Source organism: Petromyzon marinus, chromosome 22, assembly GCF_048934315.1.
Source record: "Petromyzon marinus isolate PM22_M1 ecotype Great Lakes invasive population chromosome 22, UKy_Petmar_22M1.pri1.0, whole genome shotgun sequence".
Lineage (NCBI taxonomy): Eukaryota > Metazoa > Chordata > Hyperoartia > Petromyzontiformes > Petromyzontidae > Petromyzon > Petromyzon marinus.
In genome coordinates this window covers 16,038,985-16,058,604 of record NC_133688.1, presented here as the reverse complement: position 1 = coordinate 16,058,604, position 19,620 = coordinate 16,038,985, and the positions used below count along the sequence as shown (strand labels likewise).

Genomic DNA, 19,620 nt, shown 5'->3' with positions numbered 1-19,620 from the left:
GGATAGTCACTCGCCACTGATGTTAGCCGTGGCTGGGAATTCAACCTCATTGCTGGGTTAATAACGTGGCATGCTAGCCACTGAGCCACTTCTCCGTGTACCCTTGTGCGGGTAGGCATGCAGGAAAGTGTCGACTGACGTTTGACATCGTTTAATACCCGTGTATGGTAGTTCACACGATGTCTTAACGTGTCTTTCTTCAGCCAAATGCTTTGGAGCACGTGCTGGTTGGCGTAGCAATTGGTTTGTGCAGCTGTCGGTCGGATAGACAATGTTAACTCTACCCTTCATATCATATGTAGCTGTGCGCGCATACAATGAAAGCTTTTATACCTTCGAATCTTTTCCCTTTGTGGTTTACCCCCATTAAAGCTTTGTCTGATGTGTCCATATCTCAGCCACTAAAAGTTCAAGTCGCAACGGTTGCGCCGACTATATAACTTGGCGCAACAAAAAAAAAACCCCGAAGCGTTTATTTTATCAGCGAACTGGAGACGGAGATGGTGTCTGTGAAAAAGAGTGACGTTGGAGCAAACATTTTCCACTTTAAAATAATGCCCGCAAAATTGATTTGCGGATTGAATTTAGGCGAAACGACAGCGTCCGTGAAAATTCCATCTTGGTAATTTCCACTGCCCCCCCCCCCTCTATGGGGACACCGTATAAGGTGAGAGGATTTGGTTGAGTGGGACATTTGTCGAAAATAAAACTACCATCGGGAAACGAGCGTTGTTTGTCCTGGCCCTCGCCTAATGAACGGGGCTTTGATTGATTTGTTGAGAATGCGAGCTCATTAGGTGATTCGTGGGAAGGACAACTGCACCGCAGTTGACGGTAATACATCTGCGCTTGTCCAACGTACTCCTCAATTAGGTATTGGCACAATGATGTGGGCTAGGTGTTTATGTTTTCCATAACCATGACAGTTTTAGTTTTGGGGGGAACAAACAAATAAAGACACCTATAATGTTGTACGTCCTGGAGAGCATGTTTGTTTATAGTTGTACTGTACTTGTAAGCGTCCATAGCTATGCTCTCCAGTTTCACCAACCTGTACTGGTCTGTGGAGGCCCTCATCCAGCAGTGGATTGACAAAGGGCTGTACATGTATCATTGTACATATTATAATTGTATTGTTACTGCTGCTGCTGTCAATATTAAAGTCTAGCCACGTGATGGGGATTTTAAAATTAGGTGTGTATGCCTGAGCAAATGAATGCCGGTGTAAATATTTGATGAACACTTGTGGAGATTATAATTACCTTGCATGTTGACTTTCCAATTTTCGATGGATAAGCCCTTGGGTTCTAAAGGTCATATTAAGTGCTTTGAGAGGGCATTGGTGTTCCTTAAGCTGTTTCTCAGCACCCTTTGTACAGGTGGCTTCAGTGGGTAACTAATGATGGATTATCTTCCCATCGCAGGAGGGTTGCTGCGATTTGGCGATTCTGTATAGGGACAGTGACACACGGCCCAGCGGTAGCGCATTCACTGCTTGTCGCAAAGGTTCACCGTTCGAATTCAACCACCGCCCTGATTATATGGCGCCATGGTGCCAAGATGTTATCTCCCTCGCCTGGTATACAGGAGGTCGTGGGTTCGATCCCGACCCTGACTGCTGTATATTTGTAGTTTGCATGTTCTCCCCGTGGTCGGGTGGCTTTTTCTCTGGGTCCTCTAGTTTTTCCCTCCACATTTAGAATCAACATCGCGCGTTTAGGGTATTTCTCCACTTTAAATGTCCACATGATAAGCCACTTCGTTGAGCTATAATTTGTGGCCAGGTCGCTTCTGAAAAAGAGCTATATACTTAAGTTGGCTTTACCTGGTAAAATACATATAATAGTAGCAGTATTATTACAGGTGTTATTAACTATCATAATAATATTACATGCTGTCTGATTCACAGTGGACGTTAAAGATCGCCCGATGTCATTCACAGGAGTAGGCCATTATGTGCCACAGTCAATATTCCAAATTGGCCAAATTCGGAAATTTCCCACAAAATTACTCAATTAGTAGCTTACATAGCAATAGTTGGCCCTTACTGGCAGACGAATGCCGCTAGTCGCTCTTGCTGTTTTGAGTTCTCACCTGGTTAAACAAAATAAAGTTGAAGCTGAGACATATCAAAAATACAAAATCCACGATAATTGTGTTGTCAGTTTTGGAAAACATCATCGTATCCCGATTGTACTTTTCAATGTTTTATTTCCTGAAACTATATTAATGAAATAACTAACACGAGTTCAGAATCATACCTATTTCCCATTAAATGTATACTTTGAAAAATGTTTTAGAATTGACGGCATGGCAGTTATATGAGATAATAATTTCCTTGGATCGTTGCATTGTGTAATTGTTTTTGTTTAAAAGAGATCCAGTACGTTTAGAAGCGTTACAAATTTTTAAGTTGCAATTGTTAGAAGACGGATGGGCAGGGCTTGTGTTGAGTGAACTGCAACATAAGAACTCTTAGGTAATCTTTATTCATACTGGTAGCACAGTAAACGCAAACAATTTACCGTATTCTCTGGATTATAGGACACTTTTCCTCCTGTGTCTTAAAGCAAAGGTTATGGTGCTTATCCTCTGGTGTGTGTCAGCGTGGTCAACATTTGTGTAAATTTATTGACGCTTCGGCACACGTTTGGGGCGCGTCGTACATTCCGGAGTGACTTGTAACCTTAAGATTACAGAAATGGTAAATCGAGTTACAATTCTATATAAAACTGATATTCCGATAATTGTAACATCGAGAAACGAAATTAATTTGTGGCAACTGTGTGTGTACCTTGCAGGTACAGAGGCCGACGAGCGTCGGGGAGGAGAAAAGTATTTCGGAAGAGAAACCGCAGACCCAGGCAGCAGAGGAGCGACACGTGCCCAAGGAAGTCCGCCAAGAGAAGCCAGTGGCTCTGCCACAGCAGGCAAGCGCCACTGCATCATGCCCGCACGCCGCTGCACGCGTCCCCTATTGTCAGCACCGGCCGGGCTGTCGTGCCCGTTACCGTGTTCATGCACATGTGGTCACGATTTAGTCAAGTCCCGACTGTGTGTGCCGCCCTGCTTCCACACAGCGCACAAGATTTGAAGTTGAGCAAAACAACAGCAGACAAAGTTGAATTGGAAATAATTATGGCCGCTAAAGTTAACTCCTGATGAATTCTATTGTGTCTATGTCACCAGATAATTCATGTTTTCCGAGTTGGGTTTGTCGTTATTCTTTGAATGACACGGTATATTTAGCGGTGACTTCCGAGTGCTTTTGAATTAAATTTCACGTTGGTGCAATACAGTTGTGCTGTTGACTGTCACGTGGTGAGGCATCAATTCAGAAATCTCAGAGAGCGGTGCGCCCGTTTGTCGGAGGACAGGGGGAAAATATATTTTTCGCAGGATGTCTGAAGATGATCCTTTACACAGTGGGGTATGCACTTTCCCACTACAAGATTGCTTCGTGACAGTCAAAGTAATTAATTTAATTCCCGGCACTGACAAGTCCAACATTGTGGGGGGGATTTTATGTGCGTGCGATCATTGCGCGACTGGGCTGAGACATCCACTCGCTACGCTTGAGTAACTAAAATCTGGATTCAAACCCCAAGATCTCAGTGGTGCCAGCCCAGCGCTCTGACCTCCGACTCATATCCACATTTGTGTAATTTTAATGTAAAATCAATGTAGGTTTAACGACTGACACTTAGAGTGCGCTGGTGTCTACAATGGTTTCTGCATTATAGATAATACTTGGTCTAAAACAAATTTCAATACATAATGCAACAAGAGTACTGTGTGGTTTTATAGTGGCAACCTTCTACATCCAACTTATTGATCCATTTTATGCTTTAGTAAGTTAAATTTACAAACAATAAAAATGAAATCCATATAGTTGAAGGTGTATTATACATGCACAAATGTGTCCAGAATATTACCAATATTTAAAAATATAAAAAAAATGTTTTATGCAACGATGTTTCCATTCCTGGACAGTCAGGTATTTTATAAATCTGATGAGTTTCTTATCCACTTACAGAAAGTGTTACAATTGGTTCAACACACACACGCACACTCTGCCGTGTTTTTGAAAGTTCAATCTCCCCTTCCATGTCTCTTCCCACCAGCCACAAGTGCAGCAGGAGCCTGCAGACCCACGCAGGATCCTGGGGAAGATGTGCGCCGAGTCTGACCGCAGGAAGCAGTGGATGAAGGCCTCGCACGAACGGCAGGAAGCTGAGAAGAAGGAGCAGGAGGAGGACGACGACTCGGAGAGCATCTACGCAAACTTCCAGCAGTCCAACTATGACGCCGAGGAAATGGCGTGGCAGGAGGCCCGTAAGTGTCGAGGCTCTCAGTGCATTATATGTATGTTGAACTTTTTTCGCACAGGTACGTAGCCAACCGTGCTAATTGGAGGTGCGGGGGAAGGACAACAAAACTAACGTGCGCTGTGTCTGCAATGGAGAGAGAGAGAGGAGAGACGATGGCCACTGAGCATTCGTGCATTGTTACGCCTCGTTTTATATGAGCAGCCAGAGCTGTGCTGGGTAGATGTTAGCACAGGGCAGCTCACATTTCCCACAGCAGCCCAGCCTTGCTGAACCAGTCCCAAGGATTCCCCCAGAACCTGACCACCCAGGATCGCTTCTCAACTCGTGCCACACGTGGTAGAGTCAGGCCGACCACAGGACCAGTTGTAATTTAACGGGGTCATTGTAGTCACGAGACATACAGTGAGGGAAAAAAGTATTTGATCCCCTGCCGATTTTGTACGTTTGCCCACTGACAAAGAAATGATCAGTCTATAATTTTAATGGTAGGTTTATTTGAACAGTGAGAGACAGAATAACAACAACAAAATCCAGAAAAACGCATGTCAAAAATGTTATAAATTGATTTGCATTTTAATGAGGGAAATAAGTATTCGACCCCTCTGCAAAACATGACTTAGTACTTGGTGGCAAAACCCTTGTTGGCAATCACAGAGGTCAGACGTTTCTTGTAGTTGGCCACCAGGTTTGCACACATCTCAGGAGGGATTTTGTCCCACTCCTCTTTGCAGATCTTCTCCAAGTCATTAAGGTTCCGAGGCTGACGTTTGACAACTCGAACCTTCAGCTTCCTCCACATATTTTCTCTGGGATTAAGGTCTGGAGACTGGCTAGGCCACTCCAGGACCTTAATGTGCTTCTTCTTGAGCCACTCCTTTGTTGCCTTGGCCGTGTGTTTTGGGTCATTGTCATGCTGGAATACCCATCCACGACCCATTTTCAATGCCCTGGCTGAGGGAAGGAGGTTCTCACCCAAGATTTGACGGTACATGGCCCCGTCCATTGTCCCTTTGATGCGGAGAAGTTGTCCTGTCCCCTTTTCAGAAAAACACCCCCAAAGCATAATGTTTCCACCTCCATGTTTGACGGTGGGGATGGTGTTCTTGGGGTCATAGGCAGCATTCCTCCTCCTCCAAACACGGCGAGTTGAGTTGATGCCAAAGAGCTCTATTTTGCTCTCATCTGAACACAACACTTTCACCCAGTTGTCCTCTGAATCATTCAGATGTTCATTAGCAAAGTTCAGACGGGCATGTATATGTGCTTTCTTGAGCAGGGGAACCTTGCAGGCGCTGCAGGATATCAGTCCTTCGCAGCGTAGTGTGTTACCAATTGTTTTCTTGGTGACTATGGTCCCAGCTGCCTTGGGATCATTGACAAGATCCTCCCGTGTAGTTCTGGGCTGATTCCTCACCGTTCTCATGATCATTGCAACTCCACGAGGTGAGATCTTGCATGGAGCCCCATGCCAAGGGAGATTGACAGTTCTTTTGTGTTTCTTCCATTTGCGAATAATCGCACCAACTGTTGTCACCTTCTCACCAAGCTGCTTGGCAATGGTCTTGTAGCCCATTCCAGCCTTGTATAGGTCTACAATCTTGTCCCTGACATACTTGGAGAGCTCTTTGGTCTTGGCCATGGTGGAGAGTTTGGAATGTGATTGATTGATTGCTTCTGTGGACAGAAATCTTTCTGATTGAGAGGGGGCCAAATACTTATTTCCCTCATTAAAATGCAAATCAATTCATAAATTTTTTGACATGCGTTTTTTCTAGATTTTTTTGTTGTTATTCTGTCACTCACTGTTCAAATAAACCTACCATTAAAATTATAGACTGATCATTTCTTTGTCAGTGGGCAAACGTACAAAATCAGCAGGGGATCAAATACTTTTTTCCCTCACTGTATGTGTCATGATGTCATTTGCCATTTTAACTTCCCCCACCGTGTGTGTACAAAAAAATGTAGCCAAGCAATTGCAAACATTTTTATTGTTTGAGTTCGTATCGTGTAACACGGTTATTTATTACATTAAACTTCGATAACAATATTTTTTAAAGATGTCTCCCCGACCGGCGCCCACTTGCTGGCCACGGAGAGCAAGGAGGGAAAGATGTTGTGGAGATGGAGCGTTTAGGGCTGAGCTCCTGGAGCTTCTTGACTTGTGGACCAAGGGGACATGGATCCAGGCTCTGGTGCTGCCTCTGGTCATTACTGGCCGTTACAGCGCTGACAGAGACCTCTTCTTAGTGGTCATGGAAACAAAGCTCGAGTTTAATTGGGTGCTGCAGTCTCTGAAGGAAGGGTTGCAATCTGCGGGCTGGATCTAAAGATAGGACAGATATGCTGGCTGGCTCTAGAGAGAGAGGGTAGCGATGTGGTGGCTGACCCTAGAGATAGGGCAGCAATGTGCTGGATGGCTCTAGAGAGAGAGGGTAGCGATGTGCTGGCTGGGTCTAGAGATTGGGCAGAAATGTGCTGGATGGCTCTCGAGAGATAGGACAGCGATGTGGTGGCTGGATCTAGAGAGAGATAGAGCAGCAATGTGCTGGATGGCTCTAGATAGAGGGAGTGCAGTGATGTGCTGAATGGATCAAGAGATAGGGCAGAGATGTGCTGGCTGGCTAGAGAGAGAACGGGCAGCAATCTACTGGATGGCTCTAGAGAAAGGGCAGCAATGTACTGGATGGCTCAAGAGAAAGGGCAGCGATGTGCTGGCTGACTCTAGAGAGAGATAGGGCAGAGATGTGTGCTGGCTTTAGATAAAGGCGAGCGGGTTACTGGCCACATAAGGGATATTGTGTCACTTTGGCATTCGTTATTTGAAAACCTAATGTCCACGACCATGCTGCCGTTTCCATGGAGAATGCTCGGACGCATCTGGAATGAGTTGGAATGTTTACTTTACATTTGGCTTTGCAGGAGGTGTGGATATTTATGTAGCCGTGCATGGGTGACATTTTGCAGGGGGTAGTGGGGAGCCCAGCGGTGAAGTGTGTGAGGAAGTGCACGCAGTGGAGTAGCTATCGAGTCTGCAGAGGGCCCCGTTTCATTCCTCACACCAAGGGCCCATGTCAACCAGTGCAGGTGTACTTTCTAATGACTAAACTAAAATCTGCTCTTCCAGCAGTGCTGATGTCAACACATATTTGGTGTTAAAAGTTAAAAAAAGTTATTTTTTACAACCGGTCAAAAGTTTGCCTGCTAAAACAAATGCTGCTGGAATGTATTATTCTAGAAAGAAAATGTGAAACAGACTTTTGTTTCATCATCATTAGACCTCCTTTGCCAGTACCAAAATATAATAATAGTGTTTTTCCCCTTTTTTATGGCAACAAAACTGAAACCTTTTTACGAGGATTCATGTCTGCATTAACCACAATACCTGCAGTCAAAATGCAAACAAAAAACATACTATGATAATATATGCATTGGTCCATACCTTGGTGTCCACACCTTGGTGTCCACACCTTGGTGTGGACCAATCAGGGAAGGAGGTTCTCACCCAAGATTTGACGGTACATGGCCCCGTCCGTCGTCCCTTTGATGCAGTGAAGTTGTCCTGTCCCCTTACCAGAAAAACACCGCCAAAGCATAATGTTTCCACCTCCATGTTTGACGGTGGGGATGGTGTTCTTGGGGTCATAGGCAGCATTCCTCCTCCTCCAAACACGGCAAGTTGAGTTGATGCCAAAGAGCTCCATTTTGGTCTCATCTGACCACAACACTTTCACCCAGTTGTCCTCTGAATCATTCAGATGTTCATTGGCAAACTTCAGACGGGCATGTATATGTGCTTTTTTGAGCAGATGGACCTTGCGGGCGCTGCAGGATTTCAGTCCTTCACGGCGTAGTGTGTTACCAATTGTTAAAAGGTTTCAGTTTTGTTGCCAGAAAAAAGTGGAAAACCCTATTATTAGATTTTTGTTTACTTAGCTTTTTATTGTTTCCTCTTCACCGCATACATATTCCTATTGGTGCTATTGGCATCTTGTCATCTTTGTGCCACTGTGTGTAGATTATACCCCATAGACCATTAATTGAATATGCCCCATCATTTAGGTATCGTTTATACACTGGAGTTGCAATTGTCATTGCAACTGTTTGACACCATGTGTCACAAAGTTAATTCCCGAGGAAGATGACAAAATATGACATCACAGAACAACATCTGAAGTCCCTCCCACACCAGAGACGCCTATTAATGCCCTGCAAAATATGTTATGCATATAATTGAAGCTGAATTTTGTTATATCTCTGAGCCAGAATAAGCCAAAAATAAGTAGCAAAAAATTTGCAAATGATTGGGTTTTTTTGTCATCTGTTGTGGACCAGATAAAACCCTCCGCTTACTGCATTTGAGAACACGCGTTAATTGCAACAGTAACAGACGTTTTCTTGTCAGCCAATTCTTTAACAGGACACTGGCAACAACTCTATCTCTCAGTGGTGTTGTTTATGGAATTATGTTGATGATACCCGGATCCGGACCCAGGATCCCAGCAGTGTTGGTTCAGTGCTCTGGCCGCTGAGCAATACTTCATTATTTTATCATTTAATTACCTACAAAACTTTCGTGACTGCAGTGATTCATATTCTTGGTTCTTTCGGTAAAGTCACGTTGAAGTGAGAATTTTATTGTTATATATATTTTATTATTTTATTGTTTCCCTTCAACATGACTTTACCGAAAGAACCAAGAATATGTACCTACAAAACGTCAATACTTTTGTGCACACGAATGTTGAACGTCTTTCGCACTGTACGAAGCCAACCGTGCTAATCGTAGATGCACGGCACACGTTGTACAACATCGCAGCCAGAGTTTATTTTCTTCAATAAAATAGCCACGTTTCATCGCTTTAATGTTTGTGGGATACGGGCAGATGCTTGGACTTACCTTGCAGCCTTGTAGCAACAACACTGTCGAGAGAGCTGTTTCCAGAGTCCGGTTACACGGCTTGGCCAATAGGGACACCTGGCAATTTGTTGTATTTAAACAGCAACCTTTCTCCGTTGCTGTGCTTGCAGATTGCAGCAATTCTTGGTGTTTGTTCAAGTGACCTCTAGCAGAGATGCTTGGATTAAATGACCACTATTTTTTCACCTGATGACGATTGCTTGTGTTGCGATCGAAACGTAGTGATATTTCTTTTATTAGTTTTTCTGTCTACGTGGCTTTACCGAAATACCCAAAGAATATATATGACCACACTTAAAAAAAAATCTACCTGGCTTTGCATAGTTTTAGATGGAGTAACACAGTGTGCTTTGCATTACAGCTATTGTGCGGGTCCTCTGATTATGCTTTGTGCCGCTGGGTCACTCGTTAAAATATTGAGCAATTGTTTTATTTTGCATTATTGATTGTTCTAGCTTAAGGACATTCAAAGGAACCTCATAGAAGCGGCAACAATGGGAATACATATAATGAATTGGTTTGTCATTAAAGTGGTTCAAAGCATTCAGTAGCGTAGCAGCATAATTAAATGTGTGTACCAGTGACTCACGGTTAAAATCGAGCAAATGACAGCAGCGACTGTCGATGCTCAAAGACATTTATGGGAGCCTCATTGAAGAGACAATGGGGGGAACAATGTAATTTAATTAACCAGAATTGTGTTTAAAATTGCACACTCAGCAGTGTAGCCGCTTGGAGAGGTAAAATTAATTGCAGATTCAGAGTTCACCTTTTGACCCTGACCAAACATGACACTGTAATGAACCGTGGGGAATGAAGTGTAGTGCTGTAGGAAGGGTTGGGCCTGCCACCTGTTCACCAGATGCTTAGCGTGGCTCCTGATCGACAGCTATTGATAAGAATAAGGGGTGGGCCATATGCTGTGGCACTGAGGCCCGCTTAACAAACAAGGGACTCACCTTCCAAGGGAAGTAGTGTTGGGGGTCGTTGGTTGGTGGCGGTGGTGATGATGTGCGTGAGTTTCTTTTCATGCACTGTAAAACTTGGCAGCCACTGAAGAATGTGATATTCAAGAGCAAAAGAACGAGTACTCTGTGCCTTGGTTTTATTGTTGAGCGTCTTTAAAAAAAAGTAATTCGGCACGTGAACTTTATCATCATGAGTTGGGGGAGGGAATGGAGATGCCTGCTGTTAGCTGGAACAAACACGAATTTGTAACACCACAGTCACTGAAGGAGAACTATGGGGGTGGGGGGGGGGAAATGGGTGTTAGCCCTACTTAATGAAAACAACTTTTTGGCAAAAAATCTGATGGAATGGATGTTGAAGGTCGAATAAAAGGCCAAAGAAGAGTGATGAATTAAATTCAGCTGTATTAGATTAGCACAGTTTTTTCACAAATTTTCATAGGGGTGGCCACTTTCGCCGATAAGACATCATCAGTGTATGGGCTGCCACACATTTGAAACCATTGTTGGAGGGCCGCCAGTAGCCCCGCGGGTCTTGCAATGAAAAACACTGGATCAGCACAATAATCTGTAGTCAATGATGTTAGCAAGGATCAAATACAATACAGAAAATTAAAATTTACAGCCCTTGTCAATCCACGACCAGATCACCCCCCCCCCCCCACCATGGCGGTGACGGGGGTTTGTTTGACTATACTTGGACAGTTTACATATAAATTGCCACTGCTGTTAGTCTTGGCTGGGAATCAAATTCAGGTAGCTAAGTTGATAGCACAGCAAGGCTTAAGCACTGCGCCATTGCCCCACCAAATTTAACCAATTAAAATAATCTGGTTTCCTATATTTAACGATGTTAAAAACAGATATATTTTTTTATTTCACCAGGTAAGGCCCACTGAGCTATATTGCTCTTTTTCAGAAGCGACCTGGCCACAAATGATAGCCCACTGAAGTGGCTTATCACGTGGGAATTTATAACAGCCAAACACTTTAAATGCACGTTGATTCTAAATGTGGAGAAAAATCCGGAGGACCCGGAGAAATATCCATGCGACCACGGGGAGAATATTCAAACTCCAAATTTACTTGTTTGTATGGGTATTCCGTAGTTTTCACGTCGCAGTCAGGTTTAGCATGGTCCGCATCTCCGATTAGCGCGGTTGGCTACATACGGTGCAATAGAACTTCAACATACACACACACACCCGTACGTTTAACACAGATCTACCCCCTCTATTTAAGGAACGAAACAGGTGGACTTCTCCACAAATCTGGCTGTCGCCTGATGAAGCTACTTGTAATTACTGGCGAAACGTCGTACTCCGATTGTAAATGTTGTGGCTTGGCTTTCCAATACACAACCGGTGTGCTGTACTAGTAACGAATTGGCCACGTTCTGTTTACGTGACAAACCTTACTCATTGGCTGTGTTGGGTGGTGGCAGGTTTAACGACACATTTATATATTTACGCGATCTAACCCCAAAAGACCTCTGTGTACGTTTAACCGTCGTTGCCCTGCGTGTGTGCGCCTCGCAGTGAAGAAGGCGAAGGCGGCGGATGAGGCGCGGCGCCAGCTCGTGCTGCGCACGCGGGAGGAGTATAAGCGCCAGTCGATCCGCGCCATCGAGAAGGGCTCCGTGGCGTCGCTCACCAACCGCTTCGTGGGCATAGACGTGCAGGACTGCCACGGTGGGGGAGGCGCGAGGCCCGGACCCAAGCCCGTGCCTCCGCCCAGACCCACCAAGCTGCTTCCTGGGTGCGGCGCCGTCCGGCGGCGGTCACTGACACCGCGACCGCACCGCATCGCACGGCACGCGCGGCGCCGGCGCGATTTGCACATAAACGAAAACGCCCCAACGCGTTCGTTAATAATGCCGCTCTAGCGAAGGGTAAAATGTATAATAAGTGATGCATCTGGCGAATGGCCCTTCTCCGCAGCAGAGAGATGTGCCTCGTGTGTGTGTAAGTAGTCAACAGCGCTAAACGGAGGTGCGGAGGAAGGACAACAAACTAAACCCAAAGCAGTGCGAAATAAAAGAGTTTTCAATCGAGATTTAAAAGTGCATAGCTCCAGTGGCTTTATGTATGCCATAAGGCATTTTGTGTTGAACAGTTATCACTTTCCATCTAACACCTCCACACGCTTTCCATTACAAGCTCTGCCCTTATAGCCCTTTCTCAATCCACCGCTGTAAAAACTAGACGTGCTCGCCATTATCATTTTCCGTGTGTTGCAACTAGAGGTCAAGGGTTTCTGCTTGATTGTAAATAAATAAATAACATGTATCCCACTGTCAAGTCCGAAGCATGGTGTATTGGTCATGGGGATGGTTTGACCATACTTCACCATGCTCGTCAATGCATGCTCAGATATCACCACTGATATTAGCCCTGGCTTGGAATCAAATTAAGGTTGCCGGGTTCATAACACAGTGCGCTAACCACTGCGCCGCCACTCCACCCACGTGCTGGCTAATAAGTGAAAACAAAATTGGTTTGTAAACATTTGTTTAAGTTTCTTTATTTTGTTCGCTACACCCGTGTCAAACCATCATGCACGTCATACTCGTTCATTTTCAATTAATTGAAAATATTTAATAGTTGCATGCCAGTGTTAAATTTAAGCAAATAATGCGAAGAAAATTGCGTAGATGATATAATCAGAAACAATACAAACGAGACGATCAAACTTATGGGTGGAGCGATTCATGCCGCCCACCCCAGTGATTTGTCGCTATTCACTTGTCGCGATTCAATGTTCATTTTTTCTTATTACATTGTGGTGAATGGCAGCATATATAGTGGTTTCACGGGTGACATGAAAACATTACATACTATAAATACTCGTCAAAACACGTGAATTCTTACACACTATGATGCATGTCTTGTGAGCTTAAATGTCGATATCAATCGAAGAATTGCATTCCCCTGAGTAAAGATGTGACAGTCCCATTCACTCACCACCATCCCTTCCAGCATTGTTTCCTCCCCAAGCCCATACTTTTCTTAAAAGTCGCTACGATGTCTCCAATCTGCTTCTGTGATCCACGTGTTTATCTTTTTGTCTCTTGGTGTCATTTCTAGCATGCGCCTCTCCAAGCTTCTTTGCGCACTTTTTTCTAACTTTTGTCCCGGTTTTTTCCCCCCCACACTCTGCATCTTTCTGATCCGTCGTACGCGATTACAAATGTGGGAAAAACTAAACGGGAATTGTTTACATGCCTACCAAACGTCGAGCATCATTTGCACCAACTTCACTTCCGGCTTATTTTATGAGTTCCCACAACAAGTCTTGAATTGCACTGATGTTTTGTTTTTTATTTTTGGTTCTTTCGGTAAAGTCACGTAGAAGGGAAACAATCAAATAAAACCACAAGAGAACATGTTCTTGTTGTGGTTTTCACACCTGATGATGATTGCTTGTGTTGCAGTCGAAACGTGACAATTTAATTGTTTTATATTTTAATTATTTTATTGTTTCCCTTCTACGTGGTGACTCTACCGAAATAACCAAGAATATGAATGCCTGCAGTCAACGAAAGCTTTAAATAAAAAGATGTTTTGTTTGTTTGTTTGTTTTTTGGTCGTCCCGCCACAGCAAGAAGCCGGAGCTGGCGTGCCCGACGTCACGTCAGGCCATTGTGACGTGGTTCCGTGAGCGCGAGATCCCGCGCCGGGCCTGCTTCAGGGGAAACACGGATACCGTCGCTCCCTGGTTCCACGGTAAAGGGGGGGGCGAAAGATGGTGATTGGGTTGGGGGGGGGGGGGATGGCCAGGGCGATCTGGTAGGGGTGGTAACGGCAGGGCGTGAGGGCCACGTGGAACGACTTGATGGAGAATCTCTTCTTTGCAGCTTCAGTTAATTATTTTTGTGTGTGGTGTGTGCGTATGTCATTTTTATTTTGCTGTTCATCCTTACGTACATGCATACTCATTCTGGAATGTTGCATGTGGAGTATATGTTGATGCATTGTAGTGTGGTAAACATGGTGTTATGTTTTTTTTTTACCAATGACAATCACCTGGAATGCATCTGATATATCGTCAAATGTTAGAAGCTAAGCAGTGTCGAGCCTGGATAATGCTTGGGGATGGGTGACCACCATGCACACCGGGTATCTGCCGCTGTGGAGCTGTGCTTACATGGTGGTCAGCAGAGGACCGTCCAGCAAAACACATGGTTCCACTGTGCCCTTATTGCTTGCACATTTACACTCCCAGCCTTTACCAACCCACACCGACCAGCGTGCTGAAATATCGTCTATTCTTTCCACGACCCGCACGACATGATGGGGCAGTATACTAATCCAGCAGTGAATTGGTCATGGTTGCTGCCTATGATCCCCCTCTGTGGCTGCACATGCTGGGTGATGATGCCCCGCTCTGTGGCTGCTGCACATTCTGGGCGATGATTATCCCCCTCTGGCTGCTACACATGATGGGTGATGATGATCCTCTGTGGCTGCTGTACATGCTGGGCAATGACGATGACCCCCCTCTGTGGCTGCTGTATATGCTGGGCGATTCTCAGGCATCATCTCGCGCGAGGATGCGGAGGAGCTGCTGTCGGGAACGGCGGAGGGTACGTTCCTGCTGCGTGTGAGCGAGCGCGTCTGGGGCTACGCGCTCTCCTACCGCATGGCACGCTCCACCAAGCACTTCCTGGTGGACGCGGCGGGCGACTCCTACAGCTTCTTCGGCGTCGACCAGATGAAGCACGCCTCCCTGCCCGAGTTGGTCAACTTCCACACGGTGAGCCGATGGCATAGCGGGCCGTCCGCGTTTGTGCAGTTCTTTTGGCGATTGAACCTATTGGTTTCTGTATGGGTGTAATGTGGGGGGGGGGGGGGGGAGGCTGTATATATCTTCAGACTGTTCATCGATAATTTGTTCATGTGAAACGATGAACAATGAAATGCATGTGCCAAACACGTGGCCACAAATGAGCAAGCTCATTTTTATTGATAAAATTTCGCGTGGTTTGGATCGCAAGTCACTGTTTTACTTGCCGGACATGCATTTTACGCACGTTAATACACATTCGTGCACGTTCATTCGATTTTTATTCCAAATCCAAAGACACTATTGTTATGAGGCTGTGGCAAATGAGTGGGTCCTAAAGAAGCATAACAACGTCCGATATGAACAAAATCCTGCCAGTGGAATTGGCATGTTGTGAATCAATGTAAACTGTTGGTGCACATTTTCAAAACGTCGGAATTTGATGTATGCAATTTGTAGTTATTAATTCAGTGAGTCACAGAGCATTTGTGTCATTTTGCTGCTCAGGTGGAGCCAGTCACGGTGATCGGCGGGGAGATATTGAAAACACCGTGCGGGCAGCCGAAGGGGAAGTTGCCTGACTACGGAAATCTCTTCAGCTGAGTCGTTACGAGACGGCAGTACCTCTAATAGCCTCCGTTACTCCGTACGCTTGTCAAATGTGGCACGGTCCTCTCTCACCCCACTTACACACCATTGAGTTCCGTCACCCACTCTCATTTTAAACTTGCACGTCTGTGACCATAGCCAGAAAACCCAATTCTCACCTGGGTGACTCGATGCCAGCTGTCAAGATGGACATTGAAAAATTAAAGCAGGTGTGTCGCGATGGCTGTGCCCAGACTAATGAGGGCGGGGCCTCTGGTGTCATCGTAGCCTATCTCTGGCCATGCATACACCTGTCCACCGTGCAGCACATTAGCTAAGCTTCAGAACAAAGAACAGCTCGTGGGGCTGTTCGCAGTACTGCATTAGGATGTGATGTAGGTTCGTCTTCTTGTATTCCTTTGGAAAGGAGCCTTAATGTGCCACTGAAAAAAAAATATAATATACTGTATACGTGTATGTAAGCTAGTATTGTACTTGAATTGAAATATGCAGCAATATAATTAAAATGTCATCAATAAAATGGGCAAAAATATGATTAAACGTTAGCTGCCAATGTAGGAAATATACCACAACTGTAAAGACATTGCAAGAGAAATGTAAACATATTGGGCCAACTTGCCATCGTGCCTGATTTTGGACCTAAAAAGTACAAAATTCCCAAAAGAGTGCTGCTTTTTAACCCAAAATGGAATGTTTTTTTTCTTACGCCATGCAACTGGATGGGAATGTCTCCCATGAACCTCTGTGCGAACGAAAAATAGTTTTGCCAAAGGCATTATTTCAAACCGGTCCTCAGGGACCATGCAGTATGTTCATTGTACTCGTCTGACATATTTTGTTCTGAATATGTGTAAATGTTTTCATTCGTAATTAGAAATATTGGCTTTTGTTTTTACACAAACAGAATGTCATATTTTAACCACCCGTTTTACACAGCAAGTAGCTCAATGGCTTTTATGGATAAACTGTGTGAAAATCCCAAGCTTAACTGTACGGTACAGCTTCACATATCCGACTCGCTTGGGCCTGAGAGTATGGGCAGATCTGTAGAATGCTTGGTTATATGAACATCATCTAAAGGAAAAGTCAGTTACACCATGCACAAATATGTTACTGAAGAAAATTAAGCGGAAACTGCTTTAAGCACACGGACATGCGTCACTGTACTATAGAAGCAAGCAAATGTGCTCGGGATTAATTACACATCACTCTGCGTGAAAATATCGTAATTGTTAACATCTATAGAAAATTACTGTTACACCACGTACACAAATACTGCACTGGATGTGGGATATTATTTGGTCAGGGCGGATATGTGATGCTGTACTGTACACGAGTCCGGCCGAGAAAATATTTTCTAGATGTGCACTATCCCATCGGTGGATTAAGTTTAGGAATATTTTTAAAATGGGAAAGTTGAAACAATGTGGCATGGTTTTCTGTTTGTTAATCTCCCCCACCTCTGTCCACCCAGAAATATAAACGGGAACACCACAGTTGGCCGATGGACAGGTTTACGTGTGGTGGAGCAAAGTATGGCTATCCCTACCTCTTCCAAGATGTCTGGCCTGTGAGAGTAGGCCAAATACACTTCCAGAAGGGCTCTCTAGAACTTTCTCTCGTAGAGGCCCCTCCCGTAAGCAGTGCCGTAAAGGAAACAATTGCAGCGCTGCACCTTTATATTTACCTTTTATTCTTGTATTAGGCACTAGTCGAACATTGGCAACATTCATGATCAAATACAAGTGGTGCATCAAAATGTGTTTTCCTAACACCATAAGATGAATTGGTACCTGTAGTAATTGTACGAAACATCTGGTTTCCAAAGAGCAAAATCAGTATCTCTATGAGCTAAAGCATATTTAACAGTAAGATTATTGAGAAAACATGTGCTTTGTATCCAATGTTAATTATCTGCGAATGTATCATCAGTGAAATTTGCATGAGTTGTCTCCTATTATCAGGTTGCTGTTTTTCCAAGAAAACTTGTCAAATCATCACCACCTCCATAGGAATTACTTATTAATTGATCATGCTGCCACCATCAAACCCACTCCCGACATTAGTCTCTAAATGAAATCCGGCTGTTTGTAAGAAAATAAGCCTTAAATGTGGCTGCCCTCGTGTGTACTTGAGAACATATCGTCCGGAGGGCGATTTGGGTTTACATTTAGAGTGATGAGCACAGTGTCTCAGTCCTGTATCTTGGGAACTGATCTTGCCATTGTGTGATGATGATAACATGCATGCAAGTGCCTTGTTCGCCATTGTTGAGTGGATTAACATATTTTGGTTATAATTTTTTTACCTTTCATCAACAGGTGTAATTAAGTGATTAAATGTCAGTTGAACAAATACACAAGGATGTGCCATTGTTAACTTATTTTTGAAAAGTAAGTGCACATTATTGTTTTTAATCTACTTTTTTAATTTTCTCTTTTTGAACTATATTGTAGTACTGCCGAGATGTTGGTTTTTTAAAGCCAGATATTTACATTGCAAGATTCAAGATAAAATTGTCTTTTTGTTCTGATTAGCCATGACCACTGAAGTGACCAAAATGCATTGATAAAGGTCCCAAGGGAACCAATATGGCATGAAGAAAATTCAGGACTGGAATTGTTTAGTTTGCTTCCGACAGATGCTTATTTTCTGAAACGTGATCTTACGTGTACTTTGTATTCTTAACGTCCTTATTCCTTGGATGTTTTGATTCGTTAAAATGACAAAAAAACAACGCCGACAGACTAAAAATGAAAAAAAAAACACGTGTTTGCTTGAGTAACTTCCAGATGTTGTTCTGTTGTGTACGACATTTTGACATCACTTCCGGTGTAGAAAATTAAGTTCCAGTCTGTTTGTTACTAAAACTTTACTTGAGCAAAATTATTATGCATCACTATTGTGCAATGTCAGCTGCAACCCTTGTAGGATTTTATTAGAAATAATGTCTGTTTAGCATATTTACAGAACTATATACTATTTAATATGAATTGCATCTGAAATTACAGACTTTTCTCTGAAAATCGTTGTCATTAACATTTCTCCTTTGTGGAGAATTAAAAAAAAAGTATCAAAAGTTTTGACACTGCATAGTCTTTGAAATGTTCTTAATTGTCGTCTGGCTAACTATCGCTCGAGATATTTGGTTCACAACTTGTACAGTTTGTATGCATCAAGGGAAATATCCAACTTTAATTTCTGTTGTGTGAAACTGCTTTTGGAAGAAATAAAAAAAATATTGTGGCTCGTGTAAATAAAATAAAAATTGCACCCATTCCAAGACTGGCGCTGTCGCAGCTTGGAGGGGTCCAATTTCCGCGATTTTCGAAAAAAGGGTCTGTGCCGTGTTCCCTTTTGTTTTTTTTATTATTTGATTTAATAAAGATATGGACTTTTGGCATGCCTCTTGTTCTAATTGTAGCTGTACTTTTTTATTTTAAGATGTGGCTAGTTTAAGATAATGTACACCACCGTCAGTCCCCCTGCTGGGGGTTGTTTTACTTTACTTCACCTTGGTTCGTAATGTACAGGTTATTGGAGTGGGGAGGGGGGAGGGGGCAAGACTGGTTGGTGTTAGCAGTGACACGGAATTGAACCCACATGGCTGGGTTCATAGTGCAATGTAATAGCCACCGCTCTACCATGCTAATTGCTGTATATGATCTAATGCACACTTAAAAAAATGGGAAACTTTCTTTGCATTTCACATGTTATTTTGTAAGTTTGGTCTTCACACATGATTTAGTGTAAGTTATATTGAGTTTCATATTAAGTGGAGGTGTTGGTATTTTGCCAATACACTATACCGTAGCAGAAGACCACACGAGACATATCCTAACATACTGAAAAGTATCAATTAAAATGAAATGTATAATGATGTAGTCCCAGGCGCATAGTGTTAGAAAATCAGGCTCATTAACAAAAGTACATAGATTTGAATCCTGGGGTTGTCCTTTCAAAATATATAGCTATATTTAGAACTCGGTCATTTATTAAAGTAATT

At 43.7% G+C, this 19,620-nt stretch overlaps 1 protein-coding gene across 2 annotated transcripts in view; it reads left to right on the top strand.

Annotated features, from left to right (window-relative positions):
- The window catches only part of LOC116944928 (SH2 domain-containing protein 4B-like), a 46,078-nt gene extending 27,065 nt beyond the window's left edge, over positions 1 to 19,013 (top strand). For both annotated transcript variants that reach the window (XM_032958874.2, XM_032958873.2), the window contains exons 5-10: positions 2,802 to 2,930; positions 4,125 to 4,335; positions 11,759 to 11,978; positions 13,821 to 13,945; positions 14,755 to 14,975; positions 15,513 to 19,013. In XM_032958874.2, coding sequence (XP_032814765.1) covers positions 2,802 to 2,930; positions 4,125 to 4,335; positions 11,759 to 11,978; positions 13,821 to 13,945; positions 14,755 to 14,975; positions 15,513 to 15,608 — 1,002 coding nt within the window. In that variant the 3' untranslated portion in view covers positions 15,609 to 19,013. The remainder of the gene's footprint in view (positions 1 to 2,801; positions 2,931 to 4,124; positions 4,336 to 11,758; positions 11,979 to 13,820; positions 13,946 to 14,754; positions 14,976 to 15,512) is intronic.
- The last annotated feature ends 607 nt before the right edge of the window (positions 19,014 to 19,620 follow it).